Source organism: Nipponia nippon, unplaced genomic scaffold (assembly GCF_047370975.1).
Source record: "Nipponia nippon isolate SJK-2023a ecotype South Korea unplaced genomic scaffold, ASM4737097v1 scaffold_1, whole genome shotgun sequence".
Classification (NCBI taxonomy): domain Eukaryota; kingdom Metazoa; phylum Chordata; class Aves; order Pelecaniformes; family Threskiornithidae; genus Nipponia; species Nipponia nippon.
Genome location: NW_028262290.1, coordinates 126,740,320 through 126,763,718, shown reverse-complemented (window position 1 = coordinate 126,763,718; position 23,399 = coordinate 126,740,320). Strand labels below are relative to the sequence as shown.

The 23,399-nt window shown below is 44.4% G+C and overlaps 2 protein-coding genes and 1 long non-coding RNA gene across 9 annotated transcripts in view; 2 read left to right on the top strand and 1 right to left on the bottom strand.

Annotated features, from left to right (window-relative positions):
• Nucleotides 1-116: 116 nt before the first annotated feature.
• PP2D1 (protein phosphatase 2C like domain containing 1) lies at nucleotides 117-18,308 on the bottom strand. 3 transcript variants are annotated; one of them, XM_087771692.1, is made up of 5 exons: nucleotides 17,696-18,308; nucleotides 11,275-11,420; nucleotides 6,173-6,326; nucleotides 4,870-5,888; nucleotides 117-1,381 (listed from the first exon to the last, which is right to left on the bottom strand). In XM_087771692.1, exons 4-5 carry the CDS (start codon nucleotides 5,885-5,887, stop codon nucleotides 135-137), a joined length of 2,265 nt encoding a protein of 754 aa, XP_087627818.1. In that variant the 5' UTR covers nucleotide 5,888; nucleotides 6,173-6,326; nucleotides 11,275-11,420; nucleotides 17,696-18,308; the 3' UTR covers nucleotides 117-134. The 3 variants fall into 3 exon arrangements, with proteins under 3 accessions (XP_087627818.1, XP_087627800.1, XP_087627809.1); XM_087771674.1 differs by lacking the exons at nucleotides 6,173-6,326; nucleotides 11,275-11,420; nucleotides 17,696-18,308 and adding an exon at nucleotides 14,601-14,671; XM_087771683.1 differs by lacking the exons at nucleotides 6,173-6,326; nucleotides 17,696-18,308 and having other exon boundaries at nucleotides 11,275-11,410.
• On the top strand, nucleotides 1,240-5,390 carry LOC148057605 (uncharacterized). The gene is made up of 3 exons (XR_015707792.1): nucleotides 1,240-4,292; nucleotides 4,969-5,119; nucleotides 5,253-5,390. It is a non-coding gene; the product is annotated as an uncharacterized LOC148057605 (long non-coding RNA).
• The window catches only part of KAT2B (lysine acetyltransferase 2B), a 45,597-nt gene continuing 39,335 nt past the window's right edge, over nucleotides 17,138-23,399 (top strand). For 2 of the 5 annotated variants that reach the window (XM_087771658.1, XM_087771636.1), the window contains exon 1: nucleotides 17,138-17,473. In XM_087771658.1, coding sequence (XP_087627784.1) covers nucleotides 17,252-17,473 — 222 coding nt within the window. In that variant the 5' untranslated portion in view covers nucleotides 17,138-17,251. The remainder of the gene's footprint in view (nucleotides 17,474-23,399) is intronic. The other 3 variants (XR_015707789.1, XM_087771643.1, XM_087771631.1) reach the window with 3 other exon arrangements.

The following is a 23,399-nucleotide window of genomic DNA, read 5'->3' as shown; positions in this document are numbered from 1 at the left end:
CACAGTTTCAGGCAAGATGTCTGATTTACTATACGTATCAGCATTTAAGATGATTACAAGTAAATTCATGACACAGCTAATTATAAGCTTGTGCTGCATGTACTGTGGCACTCCAGTTATCCTATGATAAATTTTTAAATGTTGAGGTAATTGGGTATCTTATCGCATCCATTTAGTAGTACAATCAAAACAGTAATATTATCTCTTGAACCTGCAGCTAATGCAATCTTTACCAGTTGTTCACTAATGTAGCTTGCTGTGTTGTTGTAGAGTGTCTCAGAGGTGACCCTGCCTCTTCCTGCAGTTTGTGATTGGCAATTGGACAGGTATGGTTTTGTGTGCTCTTCAAATGGTGGTAGTGGTTTAGAACTCACTGGTGATACAGTCTTTAGCAGTTCTTGACCAGTGTAACTCGCAGGTTTGTCACAAAATATCTTGGAGTCTGTTTTTTTTGCCAGCTGTGGACCCGAGTCATAATTAGATAGGCATGCTTTTGTGTCTTTTGGGGACTGTTTCATGTCTTTAAACCCTATTGCCAGTACATTCTCTCGCAGCTCTTTATGGGTGTGACTTGTACCTGTCACACAGAAAGTATCAGTGTCTGTTTCTTCTTGCTCTGCAGACTGTGGCTGAAAACTGTTACATAGGTAAACCTTTCTGTCCTCAAACTGTTTCAGTTCTTCAGAGCCACCTTGTGTGCTAGAATTGGACTGTTTTACCTCTCTGTTCTGCGAATTTACTTTATCGTTACTGAAAAGAGACAGTTCTGGATCAGCTTGATTTTTGTGGTCATCAGTTTCCTTAGGAACTCCATCTTCATTTTGCAAATAGTTCCTCTTAGAACATTTTGGCTTATTTGGTTTCAGGTTGCCTTTTGAGTCCGTGAGAAAAATGTCTTTATTGGAATACAGTATCTCTATTCCATCTTTCAGATCATTAATAGCCTTTGAGTCATTTAAGTTGTCTTCAGTGAGGGGCATCAAATACTGACACTTACATGGAGAAGGCCTGTTTTGTTGAACATATTCATACATTCTCAAATAATGACTGAATGTTGTTAGAGTTAATCCAAGTACTTCATTGTAATCCAAAACCTCCCAAAGCCCATTAGAAGCTAAAATAAGAAACTGACAAGTATCATCAATAGGGACAGATATAGTATGAGGTACAGGTATAACAGATCTTTTCAGTACTGGATCTCCATGATGTCCAAGACCCCTTGTAGTTCTCAGGTACCCCTCTACTAATCCGTCTGGTTCATTAGTGCTGATGTTTCCACCATTCTGAAGTATGCGTTCTCTCTCGCTTACATTAGAAGTGCTGTGCTCTTTTGAGAGGCAGTGACTCTTTCCATTTTTACATAAGACTGCATGTGCATTACCTAAAATTGAAATAAGATAATATTTTGCATTATAGCATACTGTTTGTTTTTTTAAGATACTGCTGTTAGATTAACACCCTTCTGCTAAGCACTGGGAAAAAAAACCCTGAGGTCATAGCTCAATTATCTACTGCCACAGGCAACAGTATGTCCATCAATGAATCTGGTTCTATTTTGCAGCAAAGTTTTCTGTGTGTTTTTTCCCTCCCATTATTCAGAAGACTATTCCAGAGCCTTATTCTTCTGACTGCAACTGAACTCTTATGAGGAGTCTTAAGTGACATTTCATTCAGCTTAAAGTGCAGTCTGATAGAAATGTTGCACCTTGACTGATTTTTAAGCAAGAGTGCATATTTTTCTCAAATACTTCGCACCCCCCCAGGAGAGTGTATGCTTTCAAAATGTTACAGCTGAATGAACTCAGAGAAGTTTCAGGTTCAGACTATTTTTAGCAGTATAGAATTTCTAGTACCTGAAAAAAATTTGGATGTCATGTAGAATTTACAGCTTACTAACATGATGCCTTAAATCTCTTCCTTGGTTAAGGGACCCAAGGGAGCAAGAGTTCTCACAATCATCATGAGAAGTCAAGGACTAACTTCTTTCCTTTAGTAGGAATAGGTACTTTGCCTTTCCCTCAACACTTCTGAAATCTTCAGGGTGAGAATGAAAAGTGTTAGAAATCACAACACTGCAGGTGACTAGTCTTGTCAGACTTGAATGCAGAGCATAAAGGAAAGCAGGTCTGAAACAAAGTGATGTGTTGTTTGAGATCCTCTCTGGCTATGCTGGGAGAAGACCGTTTTTTTTGTGTTAGAGGAAGTTATTGGTCTGTTCCCATGTGTTGGCATAAGGGAAAAAATGATGTCTTACAGAAGGAACTTGAGTGGGATGGTAGCTTTCCAGACACTAAGCTGGCTGCAGTGTGTTTGTGTATTGTATTTTTAATATCATCTGGCTAGACTAGGGCACAGATCTCTAAAAAGTGTTTATAAGTAGGCACTGCTTATACAGTAGTTGTACTTCTTGGGCAGTATTGGCATCGTCTAGTGTAGGAGACAGCTAAATGTAGTCTGTGTGAAGGCAGATTTCTCTAGAAGGTGATTCAGAATATCAAACTGAAGGACACACCTTTTTTATTGTTTATAGAATGTAGATGCCTTAGGTTATGCTGTGTGAATGTTGCCTTGTGCTTGCTCCCTCCTCCTTCCTCTGATTTCCATGGAAAGCTAGAAGATTGTCTAAAATTTCCTTGGAACCCTCGGAGTAAGACCACCAGCTGTAAGCCTGACAAAGGGCATAATATAACCCATGTGGAACAATTTGACTGCAAGAAAGAGTAAAATCTAGTTGCTTCTGGATGCAAGTCTCTTGTCCGCAAACCAGAGACAGGGCAAAAGAATCAACAAAAAGTAGCTGACCTGCCAATGTGGGACTAAATGAAGATGACAAAGCTGGCCAATGCCACCATCTCCTGCTCCGTATATCTGACCATTCTCTTCAGTGCTGGTGCTGAAGGAACATGTCTGTGCTTCTGTAAGAACACATTCCTGGGGGGGAAATGAAGCTTGATGTTGTGCAAATCTTTTGATGTGATACATTTGGTGGAAAATTGAGTGTATTAGATTAAATAAATGTGTGTTTAGCAGTGGTTCAAAAATGTGGACTTTAATCATGAAAGGCTTAAAGTATCTCTGATCAACTTCAAGCCTTAACTCATTAGCAGAACTTGAGTTTACAGTATCTTTAATTGCAGCCAGCATAAAACCTCATCTGGGAGGGAAGTATGGAGGCAGGTAACTAGAACCACAACACTTAGGTTGGGTGAATTCTCTACCAAATTTTCTTACCTTTGTCTTACCTCTTAAGCTCATGGTAATAAAAATGGGTTTCTTCCCCAATAAGGTAAAAACAAATGCATTTGGTAGCTCTGAAGACATTACAACCTTTATGTGAGTTACTCTGGTATTGCATTAAAGGTGTGACTGCATCTCCTGCAAGAATATCTTGAGCTAGCGCTAAACTACCAATTTTGATACCGATTACAGTAACGTTCTGGTAGCTGCCAAAGTGCTTGTTGGAGGTAGAGAAAGTATGGCTGCAGCAACAAGTGTTGGGAGAATGGAGGAAAGGGAGGGGATAGACCACAGTTGCTTATTTCATTGTCGGTGCATGTTCAAGTTGGTTTGGAGTGTTCCTCAGGCTGGCAGAGGATTGCATATTATTGTTAAGCAAAAATTTTTTTTTTTTAAATCTGGGATCATTTTTTCCAAATGTGGAATATGTTTTTGGTTTGGTTTGCCTCCTGAGGAAACAAAGCCTCTCAAATGGTTTTCCCTTTCCCTACTGATCTTTGACCCTCTTGATTAATTTCAGTCAAATTTCATATGAAGAAATATGAAGAACTCTTACAAGTTTTGTGAATACACTCAGCTGAGGAGGAAAGAGTGCCCCTGTTGATGGAAAGTTGCAGTGTTAGCACACTCCTTACTAATGCTGGGGAGAGTGTTAGAAAAGTATTATAGTGCTGGGCATGTGCTTCAAGCAGAGACTGGGAGACACTAGACACAAATCCATTTGACACTATTCACCCAACAGCTTTTTTTATGTAATTCTGCTTGTGTACTTCTCTATGGAAAAGCAAGCATCTTGCTTGTAGTATTATAGCCATCTCATGTACACAAGAGAACTTAACTGGTAACAAAAATTACTGAGTGGCAATATATAATGAGTTGCTAAGAACTGCAAGAGCTTTGTCTAGTGTTTCCTGCAGCAGGACAGGGTGGAGAAGTATTAGGAATGTATCAGTGTTTCTGATTGTAATTAATAACCGATTTTTTACACTATAGAAAGGCAAAGCAGGGTCCTACTTCATAAGGAAACAGGTCTGAATAGATCTTCCATAACAACAGTAAGTAACAACCAATTCGTATTTCAGAAATTAATAATTCAGATGATCCTCACAGCTCGTGTTTTCAGTTTGCTGGTAGCAAAATATGGTGGCACTTAGTCTCAATGAAACAAATGAATAAAAAGAATATCTTAAGCATCTTTCATTGACACAAGGGATTTATCACACCTAAAATCAGAAGACCTGTGATTGCCTGCCCTTAAATGATGACACCTTAAAGTTCCTCTTAATTTAAAAAAAAAAAAAAAAGCAAAACCAAAGTCCTTACTATTCTTACGGAGGTCACTTGTGTATTATGGAATGCTTCCTAACTATGTCTTTCACATTAGTTAATTGACTACTGCTTTAACTCAAATACCATATTGAAGCTACTTCTCTAATATGTTTAATGCTTATTGTCTGATACCAGTATCAGTTGCAAGGGAATTTGTCATGTCTCCTTCACGTTGTCAAGTTAAAACAATTGCTGCTTTTTATATCCAGATATCTACTGCCAACAAATCTCTAGATTAGCTTATTTTTTCTCTTTTTACTGTATGGAGGGGAAAAAAAAAATCCTGGTGTGGAATGTACATACCTATATTAGCAATGTGCAGTAACCCAGCAACACCTTTGGCTGCCCTGGCTAAGGGACTGTGTGTGTTGTTTTCAGAATGTTTTCTGTCTTCTTCCTCAGTGCCATCTGTCTCTTCGCTGGGGATTCTTTCCACCAAACAGGTAACTGCTGAACAGCCACTCCAGCGAACTTTGGAAACCTCGTTCCTTCCCAGTCGTAAAAGTCTATCCATTCTCCAAAAGGACTTGGCATACGCTTTGTGAATCCATTCGTAAGTATTGGTCTTGTTGGTCTTGTCATTGCCTGGTTTATCAGAGAAAATCTTCTCTTTTTCCCTGTAATCTGCATTGATTACTGTGGCAAAAGAATCTAGAATTTGCTGTTCATCCTTACTCTTTTTGTAGGAGGAATCCATTTGAGCAAGCTGGTCAAGAAATAGAAGTGGAAGCTCTGCTGCAACTGTTTCTGCAGCTGTCACACCATGAGAGCCATCAACTAACCCCAGAAAACATGTATCTGACCTATTTCCATAGTTGTCGAGCACAATAAATCTGTCTTCCATGTCTCCCTGCCATGTGGAATTTTTATCTTGGCAAATTGATAATGCTTTTATTAAAGAATTATTTACCTTCTTAAAAGTACTAGGGTTGTTAATATTAGCAAGATCACAATATGATGTAGGAGTGTGATTATCCATAAGGAATTCAAATGAATAATCAATCTTCTGCCTATGTGTCTCAGAATATTTAGGAATCTTGGTCAATTTTGAAATTAGTTTCTGTCTCTGAGCCAAAAGTGTTTTGTTGTCAGTCTTTGTTTGTGGGCTATCAAAGCCCAGTAAAGTTAGGGCTTTGTGCGTTTTTTTATGATAAAGAAGGTGGTATGGATATATTTTTTGTTGACACACAGAGCAAAAAATTGAAATGTGCTTGGAATCATCATTCTCAGGTGCAATTGTGACCGCCAGGTGATCTTCCTCATCTCTGGAAAGTTGAAAATCAGGTGGGTTTTTGTCTTGAGATTTTTCCTCCCATGTCATTCTATAAAGGAGTTGAATATGTTAAGAGTTTTTGCATTTTCATAATTCAATATTCTAATATTAGTTAACACTACATTTACCTAAGCCTTGTTCTCACTCTCTTATAAACTCTGAATTGCATCGTTGCGTACTAATGCATATGTGGTTAAGAAACTGGGAAAGGCATGTGAGATTATATAAAAATTTTAAGTAATAACTATGTTGAAAATCAGTAATACAGCAAATTCAAAAAGTGAAAAGTTTGGAAATGCAGAGCTCATGACATAATTTAGATTACTCTGGTACCTAGTGAGGTTTCAATCAGTTGTTTCCTTCTTGTGATTCAGTGCATAGCCCTGTGCCTTCACACTGCTAGAACTGTACATGTGATGTAGTTCCTCGTCAGCTTTTCTGTATCTATTCATCACTTCCCCGACATGGTAGTGGAGTGTAATTCCTACTTGAAAATAAAAAAAAAGGCATATTCAGGTTTAAGATAAAAAAAAATAAAATACCAGTCTTGCATGGGAAATATGAAACAGGGCCAGAGGCATTGGTATATCTCTTTAATCATATTTCATTCTCATTGCCATCAGTTTTAGTTGTGAGGACTTAGGAGTCAACTGGAAAAAAAAATATTTTATACCATTGTATTTAGTCACACAGAAGAAAAATTACATTTATGTGGACAATATTCTATTGTTTTTCTTGCTTACAAAAGCTAAATTTTGCGATGTTCATGTTTCTTTAATGTAGGATGGATTTTGAATGTGTCAGTTTCTAAATCAAGAAAGCATAATGAGGAACAAAAGTAGTATCAAACGGGCCAAGCACTGTTTGAGCTTTTAGATGTGTGGGAAACACCCCTGCTCCTTGAGCCGCAAGACCTGCGAGCAGCAGCACGTGCCCTCTGTGTTCTCCAGCCATCAGGATGGAAGGAGAGAGATGCACTTTGCAACAGAGCTCGCGGAAGAACAAGGAGGCTGAAAATGTGGCATCAAGGCCAGGTACTGCAAGGACATCATAAGGTCTAGTCAGCACAAGCCTCTCTGCCCGTTCTCCAGCCAAAGTTAATACCTTCCTCCTGTCCTCATGCACCTCCTTTCTCCCACTTCAGCTCCTTGCTCCAGTCTCCCCTTCCTCGCCAGCTCAGTCTGTCTCTATTCAGTCTCCTTCCTCGATGCTGTCTTACTGTTCTTAAGTCTGGCACCTGGTGCTACAATACCGAGAATCAGAGCTGTAGAGTAAGTCCTAGTGAGGCACTCCCTGATAGAGGCCGGCCGGCGCAGAGGGGACTGCCTGAATTCAGCACCTGGCATATCCCCACTCAGCGCTGGCAAACTGGTGCTTCTTTTTAAATATTGTAACTTGCTCTGATTTGGGTAAATTTACAAGAATGACAAAAGGTGCACCACTGACACCATCTCACCCAGATTTCCAGGCCCCAGTTTAAAACCTGACAATCTTGGAGATTTCTATACAAAATAGTTATTAGAATTTTGGTTTAATGCATGCAAACCAATATATTTTTCAAATCATATTCTCTAAACCATATTACCTGGAACTTTTTCAAATGTTCTGCTTCAGGCTTGGAAAATTTCAGTATGAACAGTTAATATCTGGGAGAGTTTTAAGTTATTGAAAACATGAGGCAACCCTATTGGTAGCAGCACTAATCATTCTGCCTATAATTTGAAATGAGTAAGAAACCATTTAAATATCAATATTGCTTACTCAGTATATTAAATTAATTGTTTGAATGGCTACTATGTCCTATAAAGTGATGTTCAGCTAAGCCTTACAGCTGTTTTCATAATAACAACCTCTCCCCCTAGATGAGCACATAACATACATGTATAGACACCATGATAACATACAAATCCTGATACCGAGAAGCTCAGTTTGCCATCCTACACATCATCTCTCTACTAAGTATGAAAGCATAGTGTTTACATTTGTTAATTGTGTTTATTTTATTTAGTGTTTTTATGTGTGTATGGATGAGAAATCAGACAAAAATGCATTTATTATAGATTTTTATTCTCTTTTCTGAGATTTCTGACTTTCAGTTAACCTTTGTTAGAATCATAGAATGGTTTGGGTTGGAAGGGACCTTAAAGATCACCTGGTTCCAACCCCCCCTGCCATGGGCAGGGACACCTTCCACGAGACCAGGTTGTTCAAAGCCCCATCCAACCTGGCCTTGAACACTTCCAGGGATGGGGCATCCACAGCTTCTCTGGGCAACCTGTTCCAGTGCCTCACCATCCCACTGTAAGGAATTTCTTCCTAATATCTAACCTAAATGTACTCTCTTTCTGTTTCAAACCATTACTGCTGTTAATCTACCACCAGGGCAAACGGCAGTGGCTTAGCAGTGGTAATATCCCACAGCCACATTAGAAGAGTAGCCTTTGGTAATTTCCTCCTGCTTCAGCCTCATCCATTTTCTGGGGCTCTCCCCTTAAACTTGATACAGCCACACCTTAAAGTAACTATTTTGCAACTTGTCTCTTGCAGGATTTCAGCTGGGAAGTACATTTTCTTCTCTCTCATTATTTCTGTTCGTCACCTCTAGGTTACAAGCATTTCCATTATTTGTTTTTCAAGGCATGCACTTTTCTCCTGTGGTGACAGTTGTTTGACAAAATTCCCTCAACTGTTTGAGAATTACAGGAGCATTAAAAGACAAAGCCCCAACCTCCTCCAGCTCCAATTAATCTTAATACATCTTAAAGAATCAAGTGCCTCTGATCAGCTGAGGTAGATCAATTATAAATTTTTTAAAAGAAAATGTCTTCTGTAGAAAGTGATACTGACTAAAGTATTAGCAGAGCCACTTAAAAAACCCTTTTGACACAGTAGTATACCTTGTCCTTGCAGAGATGAGCTTACAGGGGACTACAGCTCTCAATCTGCTGTAGGATCAGTTTATGAGAAAGTCCATCTCTCCATAAGACGTGAGCATCAGCCACCTTTAGAAATGCTGCACCACTTTAGTGGGTCAAGTTAAGGAGGTATGTGATTAAAACAGCAGCAAGAGATATGCTTGTGCAGATCCCTTTTCCTTTATTCTGCATAGTTTGAATGTGAGACTAGGAGATCACACAAACCTCTTCACTGCTGTCATCGTGATGATGCATTCAGGTGTGAGGAAAAATTAGGACTAATATATACAGAAAATCTGGTAAGCTGCTTTTTGTCAGCCTTTTAAATATGAACCCATTTTACATTTAGTGTATATAAAAGCCCCTTGGATTAGAGATAGGAAATGGAGAACTTACAACAAAATGTTAGTTTGACCTCAGTAAACTTAATTCTTAACAAACATACTTTATACATGTTTATAATCTCAGTAAGTGGGTGTTAAGTGCTAACAAATGACAATTTCAGAGCACCAAAACAGTCCCACTTTATTACAATGTGCAAATAACCAGGATAATATGCATAAAAAATAATTTATGCAGAACAACAAGATACACTGCAACTCTTCAGTTGCAATCATTTTGTTCATAATTATTAAAAGGGCAGGCCTGATGTTAATTTTTTATAGTACACATGCACAGCTTATGTTAATAGCTGAAAACCTTGTAAAAATGAAATAGAAAAGAAAATATTTCCTTTGATCTCCTTATGAAGTAAAAAGATTAGTCTGTATTTCCTTCTCTCCTTGCATTTTCCTCATCAGGAACAGATACAGACTCACAAGTTTTTTTGCTGTCAGGTTAAAGGATGATGGTGAGATACTGACAGCGCAATACATGAAGCTAAAGCGCACTCAGCCTCAGAGAGCAAAAGATAAAACTCTGCTTTCTAGCTCACTGCAGTTTCCCTGTGCCTATTTAGGGAGCCAAAACCCAGCACTCTGTAATGTTCTGAGCTGAAAATAGAGCAGATGAAAAAACTAGAAGATGTAGAATGGGGGGGAACCACAGTTTGAGATTGTATGCGTTTTCAAGGGAAAAAGTCCTATTTACTGCTTGTGTCACAGAAAAGAGCCTCTTGGTCAGTGCTTAGTCTTGCTACTAAGAAAGGGAGGCTGCTTTGCCTCTCTGCCATACGCTGCCCTGTCTGTAAGAGGGGCAGAACACGAGAATGCAGGCCAGGGGCTTCTGTGGCAGAGGATACCATCACCTCCGTAAACCTCGTATTTCTGGCAGCCCTCTCTAGCTGTGGCACTTGGAGTTGCTTGCTGTTCATACAGCAAGGTGAGATTATTTTCTGTTTCTGCAGTTTGGCACTACAATCTTATTTTTTTAATTGGTGAAGATGTCACTAATTGAGCTTCGAGGATGCAGGATCTGACTTGTAGCCAAACTGAAGAGTCCCATATGCAGTCATCTCCCTCTGACACATGTCGTTCCTGTCTCCACCCAGAGTGTGCTTCTTCCTCACTTACCTTTGTCAGCATTTAACTTGCACAATCTCTAGTCCTGAACTCCTTCCCCCATGAGATTGGGTTTTTCATTATTATTTGCTACATACTTTTGGTCTTGGAAAACAGTGACTATTACTGATGCCGAAACCAGCGCTGGGAAGATGCCTGCCTGCCTGCGGGCAACAGGAGGCAGAGAAGGGCTGTGTGATGTAAAATGGAGGGTACAGTCTCCCTGAGCTTCTCATCACAACATTATCTGCTAAAATGTATAAACAAGCCTCACTGCTGCAAATTCTTGCTAAATGAGCCCTGGCTTCCTTGCCTGTCTTTTCCTTCTTCCCTGCTTTACTTCTTGCCATACCTTTCCACTGCTCATGCCTCAGCCAGCACTTCCCTCTCAGTCACCCCTTCCCCATGTGCCTGTGATGCTCTTCTTGCCTCCATGCATTCAGCCCTGCTCCTCTCCTCCTGACTGATTTCCTTTCCCTCCACCTGTCGCACAGTTTGGCAGTGGCACCTCCCCTGAAAAATTGTTAGCAAATGCATCATACCCACCTACAGAAACTGTGGTGGGGACTCTCGGCATCACTGGGACTGGCCCTTGCCGAGGAGCCACCATGGGTGACCAGTGGAGCTGTAGTATTTGCCATGGTGCAGCTTGACAGTGCTGTGCAGTGCATGCCCTGTGGCACAGCCTGAGCCAGGCTACAGGCAAGCATTGTCACCGGTGCAGGGGCTGCCTTACCAGGTCCCAGTTTTACATGGTCACCTTTGGCCAAAGCAGCAAAGCGCTAATATGTGAAAAACCTTGGCTAGCCTGTATTAAATGCATATAAGACCTCTGAAAAACTCTTCACCTGAAAAGACAAACTCATTTGCTAACCCAGCAGTCATGCCCTACACCTTCTACCAGTTTTAGCAGAGCCGGCCCTCTCATTCTCCAAAACGATCTGCAGAGGGACTGATGCAGAAGGAAGAAGGCATCTTCTCCCAAGCGGGTCAACTTAGATGTGCGTAGTAGCCTACTTACTGTATTCCCCAGAAGCAATGATGCAGCTTCAAGGCAGTCTTGTTATGAAAGGTGTGGGAAGAGATAAAGATGAACCTGGTGAGTCACAGGAGCATGCTGGGGGCAGAGCCTGCCTTCGGGACTTGGGAACCCTCCCACCTCTAGACCTGATAATAGGCAAGAAAGAAGGAAGTTATTAATAATTAAAATAATTATGGAATAAATTAAGATAATTAGTCTCCTTACTTATCTTCTTAGGTGTTATCCAAAACTGGAATCTTGAGATTCCAGGCCCACTGGTTTTGTGTCATCCTATAAAGTGGAAACAGTCCCCATCATTAGGACTTCTTAGGTGAGAGTTATAATTAGTGACACTGTCTGCTTGGGCAGAGGTGTAGCTCTTCAGCTCGGAGGGAGCATCAAACTGGGAAATGGGAATCAGAAAAAAAAATGGCAAAAATAGCTCTTCCTACACCCTAGATATTTTGGACTTGTTCCCAGTAACTGGGTCTGTCTTCGTGGGGCAGAGGTGGCAGTTCGTAACCCCCGAGTGCCTGCGTGCAGCAGAGAAGCTGTGAAGCATCAAGTAGGGATGGCAAGCCCTCTGGGCTCGGCAGGGGAGGGGAGGCACAGTGGATGTGTGAGGTTTTGGGGATCCACAAGGAGAAAGCTGCGGCAGAAGTGGAAGATGGGTTAAGATAACGTAACTGTGCCTCCTGCACTCTCCTCCCAGCAGCACCCTGCCTCCCTCACCCCGCAAAACCACATCTGGGGTTACTGCTGTACTCCTGGGGTTCCTCTGCTTTTTCCAGCCGTACACACTGCAATTACAGTTGGTCTAAACAGAGGTTTTTAACCTGTTTAGTTTCTGCAGTTCAGTCAAGCAGATAGCCATGGTGCTTGCAGTTGTGTCCCTAGTTTTTAGGATTTCCAGGTGCTCTGCCACACAGATGTGGGGAAGGCACAGGCATGGGCTTGCATGGTTGGATGTGCTTAGTAACTTTACAGAAATAAAAGGGATTTTTTTAATGTGGATTTTTATTACCTAAATCAGTGTCATATCAAGGGTGCTGCTTGGCAGCTACTCTGGTGCAGCTAGCAGAAAGGTGGCCACTTCCCTCCTGCCTCCTGCCAGCTGAGCCTGTGCCAGTCGCCCAGGGGTCTGTGAGGCTGCCAGCACCGATGGACCTGCCCTACACGAGGGTGGGCAAAGCTGTCAAAGCACAGGCAAAGTACGCTGAGTGGGGTCCCAGAGAATTACGGGGATCTCTGGCACATATTAAGTTGCAGGAAGAAGAGAAAAAGATGTTAGAGAAAGGAATAAACCAAAAAAAAAAAAAAAATGTGGGGAGGCAGAAGAAAGAAAAGGTAAGGGAAAAATAGATGGTACATCCCATGTTTGCATGAAGCAATCTAGAACTCTAACTACCATGACATAACACAGTGTAAGCCTATGTAGTGACTGCAGGTGGCTAAATAACTTTAACAAGCAGCTTCTGAACTTGGCACACACACTTCACATTGTACTGGCAAAGGCAGTAAATGTCCTGCAGTGCATGAGCCTAGCCTTTAGTTTTCTCACTTGTTTTTTGTTAAATCAAAACTCTGACTGCAGTCAAGAAGAGCATCCTCTGGGTAAGAAGTGAATAAAAACTGCTAAGTGCTCCATCACTAACAAGCAGTTTGTGTTACTAAAACAGCCATGAGTGTTGCAATGACATTTTCTCAAATTTTTTTTCGCATTTTTTTTTCCTTTAAAAACTGGGTAATTGGGGGGTGAGGTTCCCTATAACAGACAAAGGCCTAGTGCGAAGGTCTGCCATCTGCATTATTAAAGTCACATGTAAGCACCATGGGAAGCTGACAAGATGCTAGGGACAACATAATGAACAAAACTTTTGTACTGTTAATACTTCCAGTGACTCATAAAATATTGATAGCAGTCCTGAATGTGTGGTGGCCAAGAGGGGGGCCGCTTCACCCCACAAGGAATGTGCTAATGAAAGGACACAATAGGATTTTATACTCGGAGAAATTCCCCGGAGGGGCAAGAGCTCCGCTTTTCACATTTGCATTGAATGGCAAGAAGAAAAACAGGTGGGAGAGCAGGAAGAAAGTCCCATCTTGAACAAAAGGAGAGGGAGAGATGACTGGGTTGGGGACGCTGGCTCCGACTAGGCTGGGAGACGGGGATGAGGGGTACGGGTGGGCTCCCAGAGCTCCTCAGCGGGCTGGGACGTCCCTCTCAGAGAGGGAGCATTCAGCATTATGCTGCTATTAGTTGAGTCATTCTTTAATTTATGTGACTGAGGCCTCAAAAGCCCCAAATGACAACTAGTTAATAACCAGGCGTCAGGCACACCCTAAACTGCATTTTAATTTCCTCTTTTGTGACTCAAGAACGCAACAGCCTCCTTTGCTGGAATAACGCACGCGCTCTTGCATTTAAGCCTGTCGGGTGTTCACGGTGAATTCGGGCGAGAGCAACAAAGGTGAGATGCACGTATCCTGGGAGCACCGGCTCTGAGCAGGCACCTCCTCAGGGCTATCAGCAGCCTGAGAGAGACCTGAGAATCACAGGAGCTGGCGGTAGTGTCTCATCCAGCTCCTGGCTTGCTTAATTTGATGCAGATGAGTAGTCTTCTTGAAGTCATGGGGCTACTCACCTGAGTTTTCAAGCTAAGCGGCGCAGGCCGGAGGCAGGCAGTAGGCAGCTAGGCTTGCTTTGCTCCCACCAGCGCTTGCTAAACTCTGGCTTCGGAGTCAGCTTGGCTTGTGCAAACCCACTGACATGCCCCGAAGGACAGAAACTGAAAAATGTAGCGAGGGTTTTTCAGAGAATGCTTTGAGTTTGAATCTAATTTAATATCTTCATAGTGCATGTTTAATGATGAAAAATAAGCACCAGAGTGATTCTGTTGTGCCCAAATGGAGTTATACATGCATTACAATTAGAAAATTAATATGTACTTGCTTGTGTATTCAGGCAACAGAAAAAGCCAGCTTGGATATATGAAACCAAGAATGGCATGTATACACTCACATGTCAAAGCATAACTTTTTTTCTGTTTTCCTAATGTAGTGCAACCTGTCAGGGCCAACTTATATTCACTGAAGCCACCACAAGTCAACATAGCCCAAGTTATAGTCCCATGTTTCCAGCCAGCAAATGATCTTTTCATTCCTTATTCTTGCCAAAATTGTGAATGTAATATTTACCTGTCACTGGAGGAGTTTAAGGCAATGTCAAGCTTTTTTTTTTTTTTTTAACAATATATTTACAGAAAGTTAGAATGAGAACAATGATTTAAATCAGGCTTAAAGTTCAAAAAAAGAGAAAGACTCACCTATTTGCAGTTAAAGAATGATTTCTTTCTAAGCTGCTTCTCTGCAGTAGCAGGCAGTAGTTCTGCATGTGTAGTGAAATTAGTGTTTATAAATGTTACTATAGTAACTGTATCCGTAGCCACAGGCTGGTAGACTTACTGTTCTGGTTATCTACTGAGCAGCGAGGTAAAAAGGGGAAAGAGAGAGACATAGTATTGCAAGACAGCCATGCTCTTGAGGATTCAAGGAGGAACTGCAGCAAAAGTATTTTTTGCCTTTATACTATCCAGTGCCTTACTGTATGCAATAAAGCAGTGTTTTTCCCATTAGATCCTCACAGAGACACCATGAAATGTAAACAAATATTTGGGCACTTAACAAAACTCTGTATCTGCTTCGTAACAACTTTCAGCTTTGGTTTTACTGTAATGGCAATAAAAACTTATCAGGGTTTTAAGGACCGTGAAGAATAAGGTGAAAGAATAAGGTCGTTTGCCTAGGCTGTGATCCTGTGAACACTCGCCTGTGCCGTTTCAGACATAAATGCATGCTCAGTGGCCTTAATAAACATCAGTGGAGTTACTGACCTATGTAAAAATAGTAAATGTAGTTTCAGAATTGAACCTTGTAATTCATTTCTATGCGGGTGTGCGAACTTGATGCTGGGTTACGTATCATTAGCTACTGTTTAAAGGAGAAGCTGGTGATTTAAAAAAAAAAAAGGGGAGAAAAAAAAAGAAAAGAAAAAACATATTGGGGGATGTAAAGGCTACAGCGTCTCCCAGAAAAACTAGGAGTCTATGTTCAGGCGTGGACATTAAGTGGTCCACAGGAGCCAATATGTTGTTCCAGATGCGCTCTTCACTTACAATATTTGCTACCGAAGAAGGGAAATGGGAAAGCTGAAAGTGAAACTAAACAATAACAGTTTCATTTTCAAGCCTGGGAGGAAAGTAGAAACCTAACTGGCATAAAAAAATGAAAGCAAAGAGTTCTTAAGTGGCTGTTACCATACAGCGGCTATTTGTTATTTTAAAACGTGATTCCGACACTTAAAAAAATAATAAAAAAAATCGGTCTTTCTTAAATTTAAGAGAAACTGGATTTTTTTTTTTCCCCGCCTTGAATTGGCTGCAAAGCTTGGGGCAGCCGCCACCGAGGGCAGCGGCTCCTCCACCTTAACAGTCCGTCTTAAAGCACCGGGGATGGCAGCAGCCATTTTACGGGTCGCTGTCACAGCCGCTGGGAAGCCTTAAGCCAGCCCCGGCCTCCGACGCGGGGTCCCCGGGGACCCCGCGTCGGAGGCCGGGGTGCAGGTCCCGACCCCCACCCCCCCCCCCAACCTCCTGCCGATTGAAAAATCTCAGCCAAAAAAAACCCCAGACCCCCTTTTTCATTAAAACACTACAGCATTTTATTCCATTTTCCCCCCCTATCATTTAACATAAATACCAACTCACTGTATAACCTCATGCTTGAAAATATCACCAGGAGCTGAGAAAATGGGGGTGAGGGAAGATGGAGACCACAGCGAAAATATTTTCTCACTTCTCCCCCCCCACCCCCCAAATACTACTCCTAACTTTGCAGAAGTCTGGAGTCATCTTTGCTTGCCCCGTGCAAGGTGGCAAGGCCCTGCGTCTGCCAGAGCTCTTTATACGCTGGGATTCCCTTCCAAACTAATATTGCTGCTTCAGGTTTACACATCAAAGAGCCGTAGATCCCACACAAACGCCCAGCCTCAGTCCCAACCTTTTAAACCGTGGTGCCATGCTATAGAATTGCCATTTGTGGTTTCTCACAGCTCAACCACGTTTTTACATACGTGCAACGGAGCGTAACCGCCTCAAAACCGAAGCACTTGCTTCTGTGCATAGAGCACAGTTTCTGCGGCGGGACCATTTACTTAATTTTAGCTTTCAATTAAAAGGTAGTGCCTCTAAGACATAAGTTGACCTGCTGTCAACACTTGTTCCTGGACAAAAAAAAAAAGCAAACCATGAAGCGAGGAACTGAGCAGAGAGCCTTTGAATTCTCCTGTATTTAAAACTGACTGATATTTATATATCTGCTGAAAAAGAAATTATCTGGAAAAAAAAAAAATGAAGCGTTTAAAAGCAGCTGTGAAGTGCGTAGTGTGGAACTGCAACGGTTAAGTCAAACAAAGTAGTGCCACTACGCGGGGGAGCTGAGCTGCGGCAGCACGGCGGGCTCCCCGCGGTTCGAGAGCGCGGCCGCTCCGCGCTGCCCCCGCGGCGGCCCGGGCTCCGCGCCGTGCGCCCGGCCAGCGACCTCGCCTCTTTCTAGGGCAACTTTTTCCGCCGCCTCCCGGAGGGCCGGGATGGCTCCGTAGCGGCTTCCCGCACGCAGCGGGTGCCGCCGCCGCCGCCACCCTTTCCGCAGGGGCGCAGGGCGCCGCCCGCCCCTGCGCAGCCCCCGCGCGGGGAGGCGGGCGCGCCCCCCGCGGTGCGCAGCGGCGGGAGGCGGGAGCCGTGTGTCCGTCCCCCCCCCTCCCGCCCGGCGGGGCAGGAGCCGCCCGCGGAGCGGCGGGTCCCTCCTCCCGCCCCCCCGGGGAGCAGCCGGCGGCGGCGCGGCGAAGGGGAGGGTCTAGGGCCGGGCGCACCGCACCGCGCCGGCCGGCCGGACGGGCGGCTGCCGCCGCGCCGCGGGCATGGCGGAGCCTGGCGGCGCCGGGGCCGGGGCGGCGGGCGGCGGCGGGCCGCAGCAGGGCTCCCCGGCCGCCGGGGGGGTGGCCGCCGGGGGGCCGGCCCGCAGCGCCGCCGAGAGCCCCGGGGGGCCCGGCTCGGCGCGCACCGCGGGGAAGAAGGCGCAGCTGCGCGCCGCGCCGCGGGCCAAGAAGCTGGAGAAGCTGGGCGTCTACTCCGCTTGCAAGGTACCCGGCCGCCCGGCCGCGGACGCCCACCCGCCCACGGAGGGTGGGGATTGACGGGAGGGAGGGGAGGAGAGGGAGGGAGGCGGTGGGGAAGGGCCGGGGGAGGCGGCCTGGCTGCAGCCCGGCGCTCCCCGCGGAAGTGGCGGCTCCGGCGGTGCCGGTGGGTCCTGCTCCCCCCGGAGCTTTCCGGCCGGCGGTGGCAGAAATAAACCTCAAACGCACCGAAGACGGGACCGCAGGGGCAGCGCCGCCCTCCTCCTGCCCGAGTCGGGCGGCAGCGGCGGTGCCGGTCCCCGGCGTCCGTCTGTCCGTCCTTCCGTGGGAGGCGGCGGCGGGCGGGGCGGGGCAGCTCCTGGTGCCGGCGGTAAGCGCTGGGTTAACCGCAGCTGCCCGCCGCGTAAACATCCCGGCGGGGAGCGGGGACACCCGCCTGCCCGGGGGGCGCGACCCGCCCCGGCCCCGGGCGGGGGCTGCCTGTCGGCCGGGGCGCGGCGGCGGCGGCCTCGCAGCGCTGGGCTGTTGACATCGCAAAAGCCGCTGCCCCGAGCTGGCACCGTCGCCGGCCGCTTTGGCAGAGAGGCGAAGGGGCGCGGCCTTCGGCCTTGGGAAAGTTGTGTCCCCGCCGATCACGTACCGCCGTCCCGGTGTCCGGTGCCCGGGCCAGCAGCGGGCACCGCCGCCCGCCTGCACCCTGCCCCAGCGGGGATCTCTTCTCCAGCGCCTGCCCGGTGCTCGCCTCTCATATTCGGGACCCCTGCCCTGGGTTTCCCTCCACAAGCACTTTCCTTCCACCTGCAATTTTCTTCTTGGTGGGAGAAGCAGGACTTGCCTGTTTGTCAGAGATGGAGGGAGACTGCTCGGGGCTGTCGCTCCCCCTTCGGAGGGCTGTGACCACGGGCATTGTCGTCTGTGCTTGTGCACATGCGGCGCGCAGAGGAGGACCAGCGTGCTCGGAGCATGGGCCGCTGGCTGTGCTGCTGCTGTCAGGGCAATTCCTGGATGCACAGCGGGTCTGTCATGTTCAGGTTGGCAGTGCTGATGTCAAATCCACTACTAATGCTTTCAGCGTTGAAAATAGCTGTTTGTGAGAAATGTGCATCTTTATTTTCTCTGTTCCCTTACTTTGGAAGCTTCAAAAGGGCAAACATTAAGTGAAGAGCCAAACTAAATGCTAACGTACATGAGGAAGCATCATAGTATGACTTTGTAGTCCTGTCTGGTGGAGTGAGGAGCTTTAACTGTATGCTGAAGGCATGGCGCAATGCTGTCATGTGAAGGCAAATTAAGGAAGCCATACACATTTCTATTTCTTAGCTGTTTCCAAATGTGCAGGCACCTCCGCTTCAGCTTTGGTGCATACATGGGACATGGCAAGATTACACTGGTGTCAGTAAGCTAGAAGAGCAGCTGGTGTACTTGGAACTTGTGGCCCTCACTGCAGGCTGGGTGGCATGGTTTGAAGCTTTCCCAGTGCTGAGTCCCCTTTGCACCACCATATTTTAATGTTACCGAGGCTTGCTGTTAAATGAAGCTGGTTGTGGGGTGGGTAAGATTTTCGCGGGCTGTTAGGAGTGCGTGAATTGCTTTTTTCTTCCCTCATTGGTTGTTTTTTCTTCCTCTGATGTACCTCCATGTGATCTTTGTGAGGACAAAAGCCTTCTCCTGAGGTGCTTTGCTGCACAGAGGTGGCTGTGCTGTGAAGAAGTGCAGGCAGCCTTGTCTCTTCTCAAACCCTTTGCTTTTTTGGGGACTCACCAGCCCCACATGTGCACTGTCACAGGTGCTTTATTTGAAGTGAGACGAGTGCCATTTGGGAGGGGAGGAGGGCACGCTGTGGCCTGCCGCCAGCCCTTCTTTCCCTCTCACAGGGCTCCAGTGGTGGGGTACAGTGCGGTGACAGCTCGTACTGCCCGTGCTCTGCTGGGGTGTCCTTGCTGGCCCTCTTCTGTGAGAAGTCCTGGATGCCCCATTGGCACTCCAGTGATGGATGGAGCGGGACCCGCAGCCAAGGGCACCCCATGGCCTTTTACCTCCTGCCAGGATCTAGGCACGGCCACAGCACTGAAAGCTGCTCTGTGTTCAGATTAAAATGCAAAACCTACCTTTGCTATTTCACTTCTCTTCAGTAATTCAGTGGCAGGCAGCTTTCTTCCAGGTCTCAAAACAGAAGCAAGTAGGCAGACGGGAAGCTCCTTGTAAGCTAATCAAGTGGCTTCTCCTGTGGGATAAAGGGGGAAGGATGGAGCAGGGTGGGAGAATGTTATTTTTCCTCCTGAACACCCCGCAGGTGCTCCAAAATGACACAGCTTGCCTTGTAACATTACTGGTTTGCAAGAAACTGTAGCAGTGCAGAGTGTAACTTTGGACTTTTTCTTACTTTGGGTTGCAACTTCTCTTCCATTTATTTTGCATTTCTGTATGTGAGTGCCAAAGAGTGAGAGAAGGCAAATACACCATGTCAGAATGGGACATCTGTGTTCATTCAGGTAGTGGCCATACGTGAATCTTGTGTAAATCTACATAGAGCTGTACAAATTGGAATGCAGAAAATATGTAACAGCATCCTTAGCATTGATCACCTTCTCCCATGTAAAATTCATCACAAAATTCAGCAGGGAGAATTTATTAGGAACTTAACCTCAGAGATGCTGGGAGTAGCAGAGGCTGGGAGCATGTGTTCACTAGGGATGAAAAGCAGCAACACAAGAAGATGGAGAGCTTGGTGGCCGTGTAGAGGGTGAGTCTCACTGGCGACAGCAGAGAGGCTGAGCAGAGAAGGGTGGAAGATGCTGCTGTGGGGTAGGGTGCTCAGTCCCCAGGAGGGACCTCCTGGTCCCTCTTCAGCGACCCCTTCACGGGAAACATGGACAAAGACTGCTGGCGAAGACATCTTCAGTGTCCACACATTCTGAGCAGAACAAGAGTGAAGTTTAGGGAGCTGCTGCCCAGGCCAGGTAAATGTGGGGTTTGTTTCTTTTTCCTGATAAAGAATTGGGACAGGAGAGTTGTAGCTGTTGGGCTGCTCTGCTTGACTTTTTCCCCTGTGAGAAAAGGTCGGGGTGGAAGGGAGAGAACAGGCTCTTCTGTTTAAAAAAAATCCTTCTTAAAGCCCAAGTTTGTGTGTGTGGGGAAGAAAGCATGTTCTGAACAATAAGATATATATTAGGAGTTTGCACAGTTTTAATGACTTTTGGAAGCGCACAGTAGTGCTGTATGCTGTGTGAGGTTTTGTATTTGGCACTTGCTATATCTGTGCACATATGAATGGCTGCATACATCGTTTTGGTTTTGTCCAGTGTGAAATTGAGCATTAGGCATGCAAGCTTGCAGCCCTTTTCTATAAAAGCAGCACTGTGTGACTTACACACATAAATATATTTAATGAAGATGTAGGAGGAAGTCTCCTTGGCTTTTTTTCCCTATTGGTTTGCAGTATGTGAAAATACAACTCTCTCTCCAGTCTCACTGGGAGTTTTTCTTATAAACAAGTTGAAATATGTACTATTTTAGTACACTAAGTTTTCTGTAAAATTGGTTATTTCTCATTATACATATCTTACAGTAATGCCTGGATGCTTATAAATATAATTAGAGCCCAGTAGCCTAAGGCTTTTGCACAGGTAGCAGGGAATAATACCTCCTTGGAGAAAGACCTTGTGCTTCAGATAAACAAAATGGACAGTGAGTGAGAAGGGTTATGATGAGATGACTTGGCCAAGGCCCTGCGGCAGGTGAGCGAGTGGCAGAGGTTGAAGTAAAATCTGAGTCCCGAACTGCAGACCAGCTGCTGACCCCTGGTAGAGGCACTTCTTCCCACTTCTCATCCTAGAGTGACCTCTATGGAGTTCTCCTGCTCCTACACATAAAAAAGAGTTCATAAGGTAGATATGTACCATCATTTCCATAATGAAATATTTTTTTTCCTGACTTTTATAAGGCAGATTAAGATGAGGCAGACTTGGCCATATTACTGCTGGAATCTGTATAGTGCAAGTACAGCTCCTTGAAGCTCCACTGGAAATGTGTTAAAGTTGTTTTCTGCAGAAGTGTATAGGAGACATACAAGACATCTAAAGCTTTCTTACAATCATTTTGATAGTGGGGTGAATCTGTTTTACAATGTCTTACAGGTCCAATTAAAGCATCTTCCTTTACATTAAACAGGAAATCTACCATTGACTTTACAAGGTGGGAATTGGGCCCCTGTTATTCATAAAAGCTTTGTATGGTAGCCTACATCTATTCTGTAAGTGAAACTGGAAAATACAGGCAATAAAATACTTGCATTGGTCAATAAATGAAGAACATGTCCTTAGAGCTTAACATTGAACTGATTATTTTGTATCGTTAAAGACAAATGGGTCAGCTAATTTCCTGATTTGTATGAGTAGCTCTCCAAGCAGTGTCTAACTGTCTGGTTGCTGGGTACTGGACATTTGAGTAGGAAAAATATGTATTTTAAATTCATCAATGTATTTGTTATGGTTTGTGTGATGTTCTTTGTTAAAAGCATCAATTTGAGATTATTGCTTGCAGGAAAAAACTTACAGGGTATTTTACACGGCTTTTGTGTTGGGAAGAAGAATATTTTTTTTTCTAGAGTAATTATACTTGCTGGAAATAAAGATCTGTAATACTGTGTATATATAATCTGTTGAGTCTGCTTTGCATCTCAGTTACCAGACAGGGCAACCTGTATGATTTTGAGTTGGAAAGAGAGCCCAGCACAACAGCTGTTTTGAAAGTCAGTTTTAAGACTGTTGGGGTCTTTTACTTTGTAATTAAATTAGCTTGAAGTTTGCATGTTCCTATGCTCATTTCACTATCCAAAAAGGGGAGGAATGTTTTAGTCCGTAAGTTACTGTAACATTCTTCATTTATTCATTATTATTTTGACACCTGAAACCCACTTAAAAGGAGCCGAGATGTGCAATGTTGTAACTTTCAGTGCTTCCTTTGTAAATAAAAATGCTAATAACGTGCTAAAATGTGCTGTATTTTTTCACTGTCCATTTTTGAACTGCTATCAGTATATTCAGTCTTTTAAAGGAAACAGTAACTTTAGTTTGTCCGGAGTTGCAGTTTTCACCGCCCAGAGCTACCAGACAGTTTGATTTCCCACATTGTAATGCTCCGCCTAACATGGAAGGGGTCAAAAAAATGATTGAAATTATATTGTACAGTGCAAACTGTACATAATTTCTGCACTGGTTTTTGGGTTTTTTTTTGGAGGGGGGCAGGCAACGGTGTGTAATTGTGTTTCATTATACTGCACTCATCCAATTTTATTAAAAACTGCCAATGAAGATGCAGTGTTCGTGATCCCCGAGCCTGCAAAGATGACAGTCGTTACTTTGCAGGCTTCAGTAAAGCAGAAGTCCCCAACTTGCTCTGGTGGCTTTATCAAAGTTGTGCAGATGTCCCAGAAAACAAGGCTCCAAGGACTGGATGCACTAGTCCAAGTGCTTCTTTTCCTTCCTCCCCTCAAAACTGTTTTGATCTTAAAGTTTTTGCAGAGGTGAAGTCATACTTTATTTTCTAATGAAAAGCAGATGAGTGACATTAAAAAAAAAAAAGCAGAAAGAAAGGAGAAAGCTGAAGATAGTCAAAGAAAGGATTGAATGAACAAAACGCTGTGGAAGACTTAAAACAACTCAGCAATTTAAGCCACTGAGGAATGCACGTTGCCTATTCACTGCAAAATACTTGCGCTGTCAACATCTACAATGAAAGCTTAGTTTTAAAGAGGACCTTTTCCGGTTGTGTTTCCCCTCGGTTAACAGAACATTTATGCTGATTCTGGTGTTTTATAGAGAGGTTAATGAAAAAACCCCACCCTCGTAGTTGTTTGAGAAAGGTCTCCGGAATAATTTGAACAATACAAATTAACATCTGCTTCAAAAAGATCTGGCGAGGAAATACTACC

Bases quoted from the DNA above. Each gene is read 5' to 3' on its own strand.
- PP2D1 (XM_087771674.1), bottom strand. From the start codon at position 14,668: ATGCAGAACTACTGCCTGCTACTGCAGAGAAGCAGCTTAGAAAGAAAT. The intron at 5,889-14,600 runs GTGAGTCTTTCT...ACTCCTTTATAG, and splicing joins CATTCTTTAACTGCAAATAG to AATGACATGGGAGGAAAAAT. The intron at 1,382-4,869 runs GTATGTACATTC...TTTCAATTTTAG, and splicing joins ACTGCACATTGCTAATATAG to GTAATGCACATGCAGTCTTA.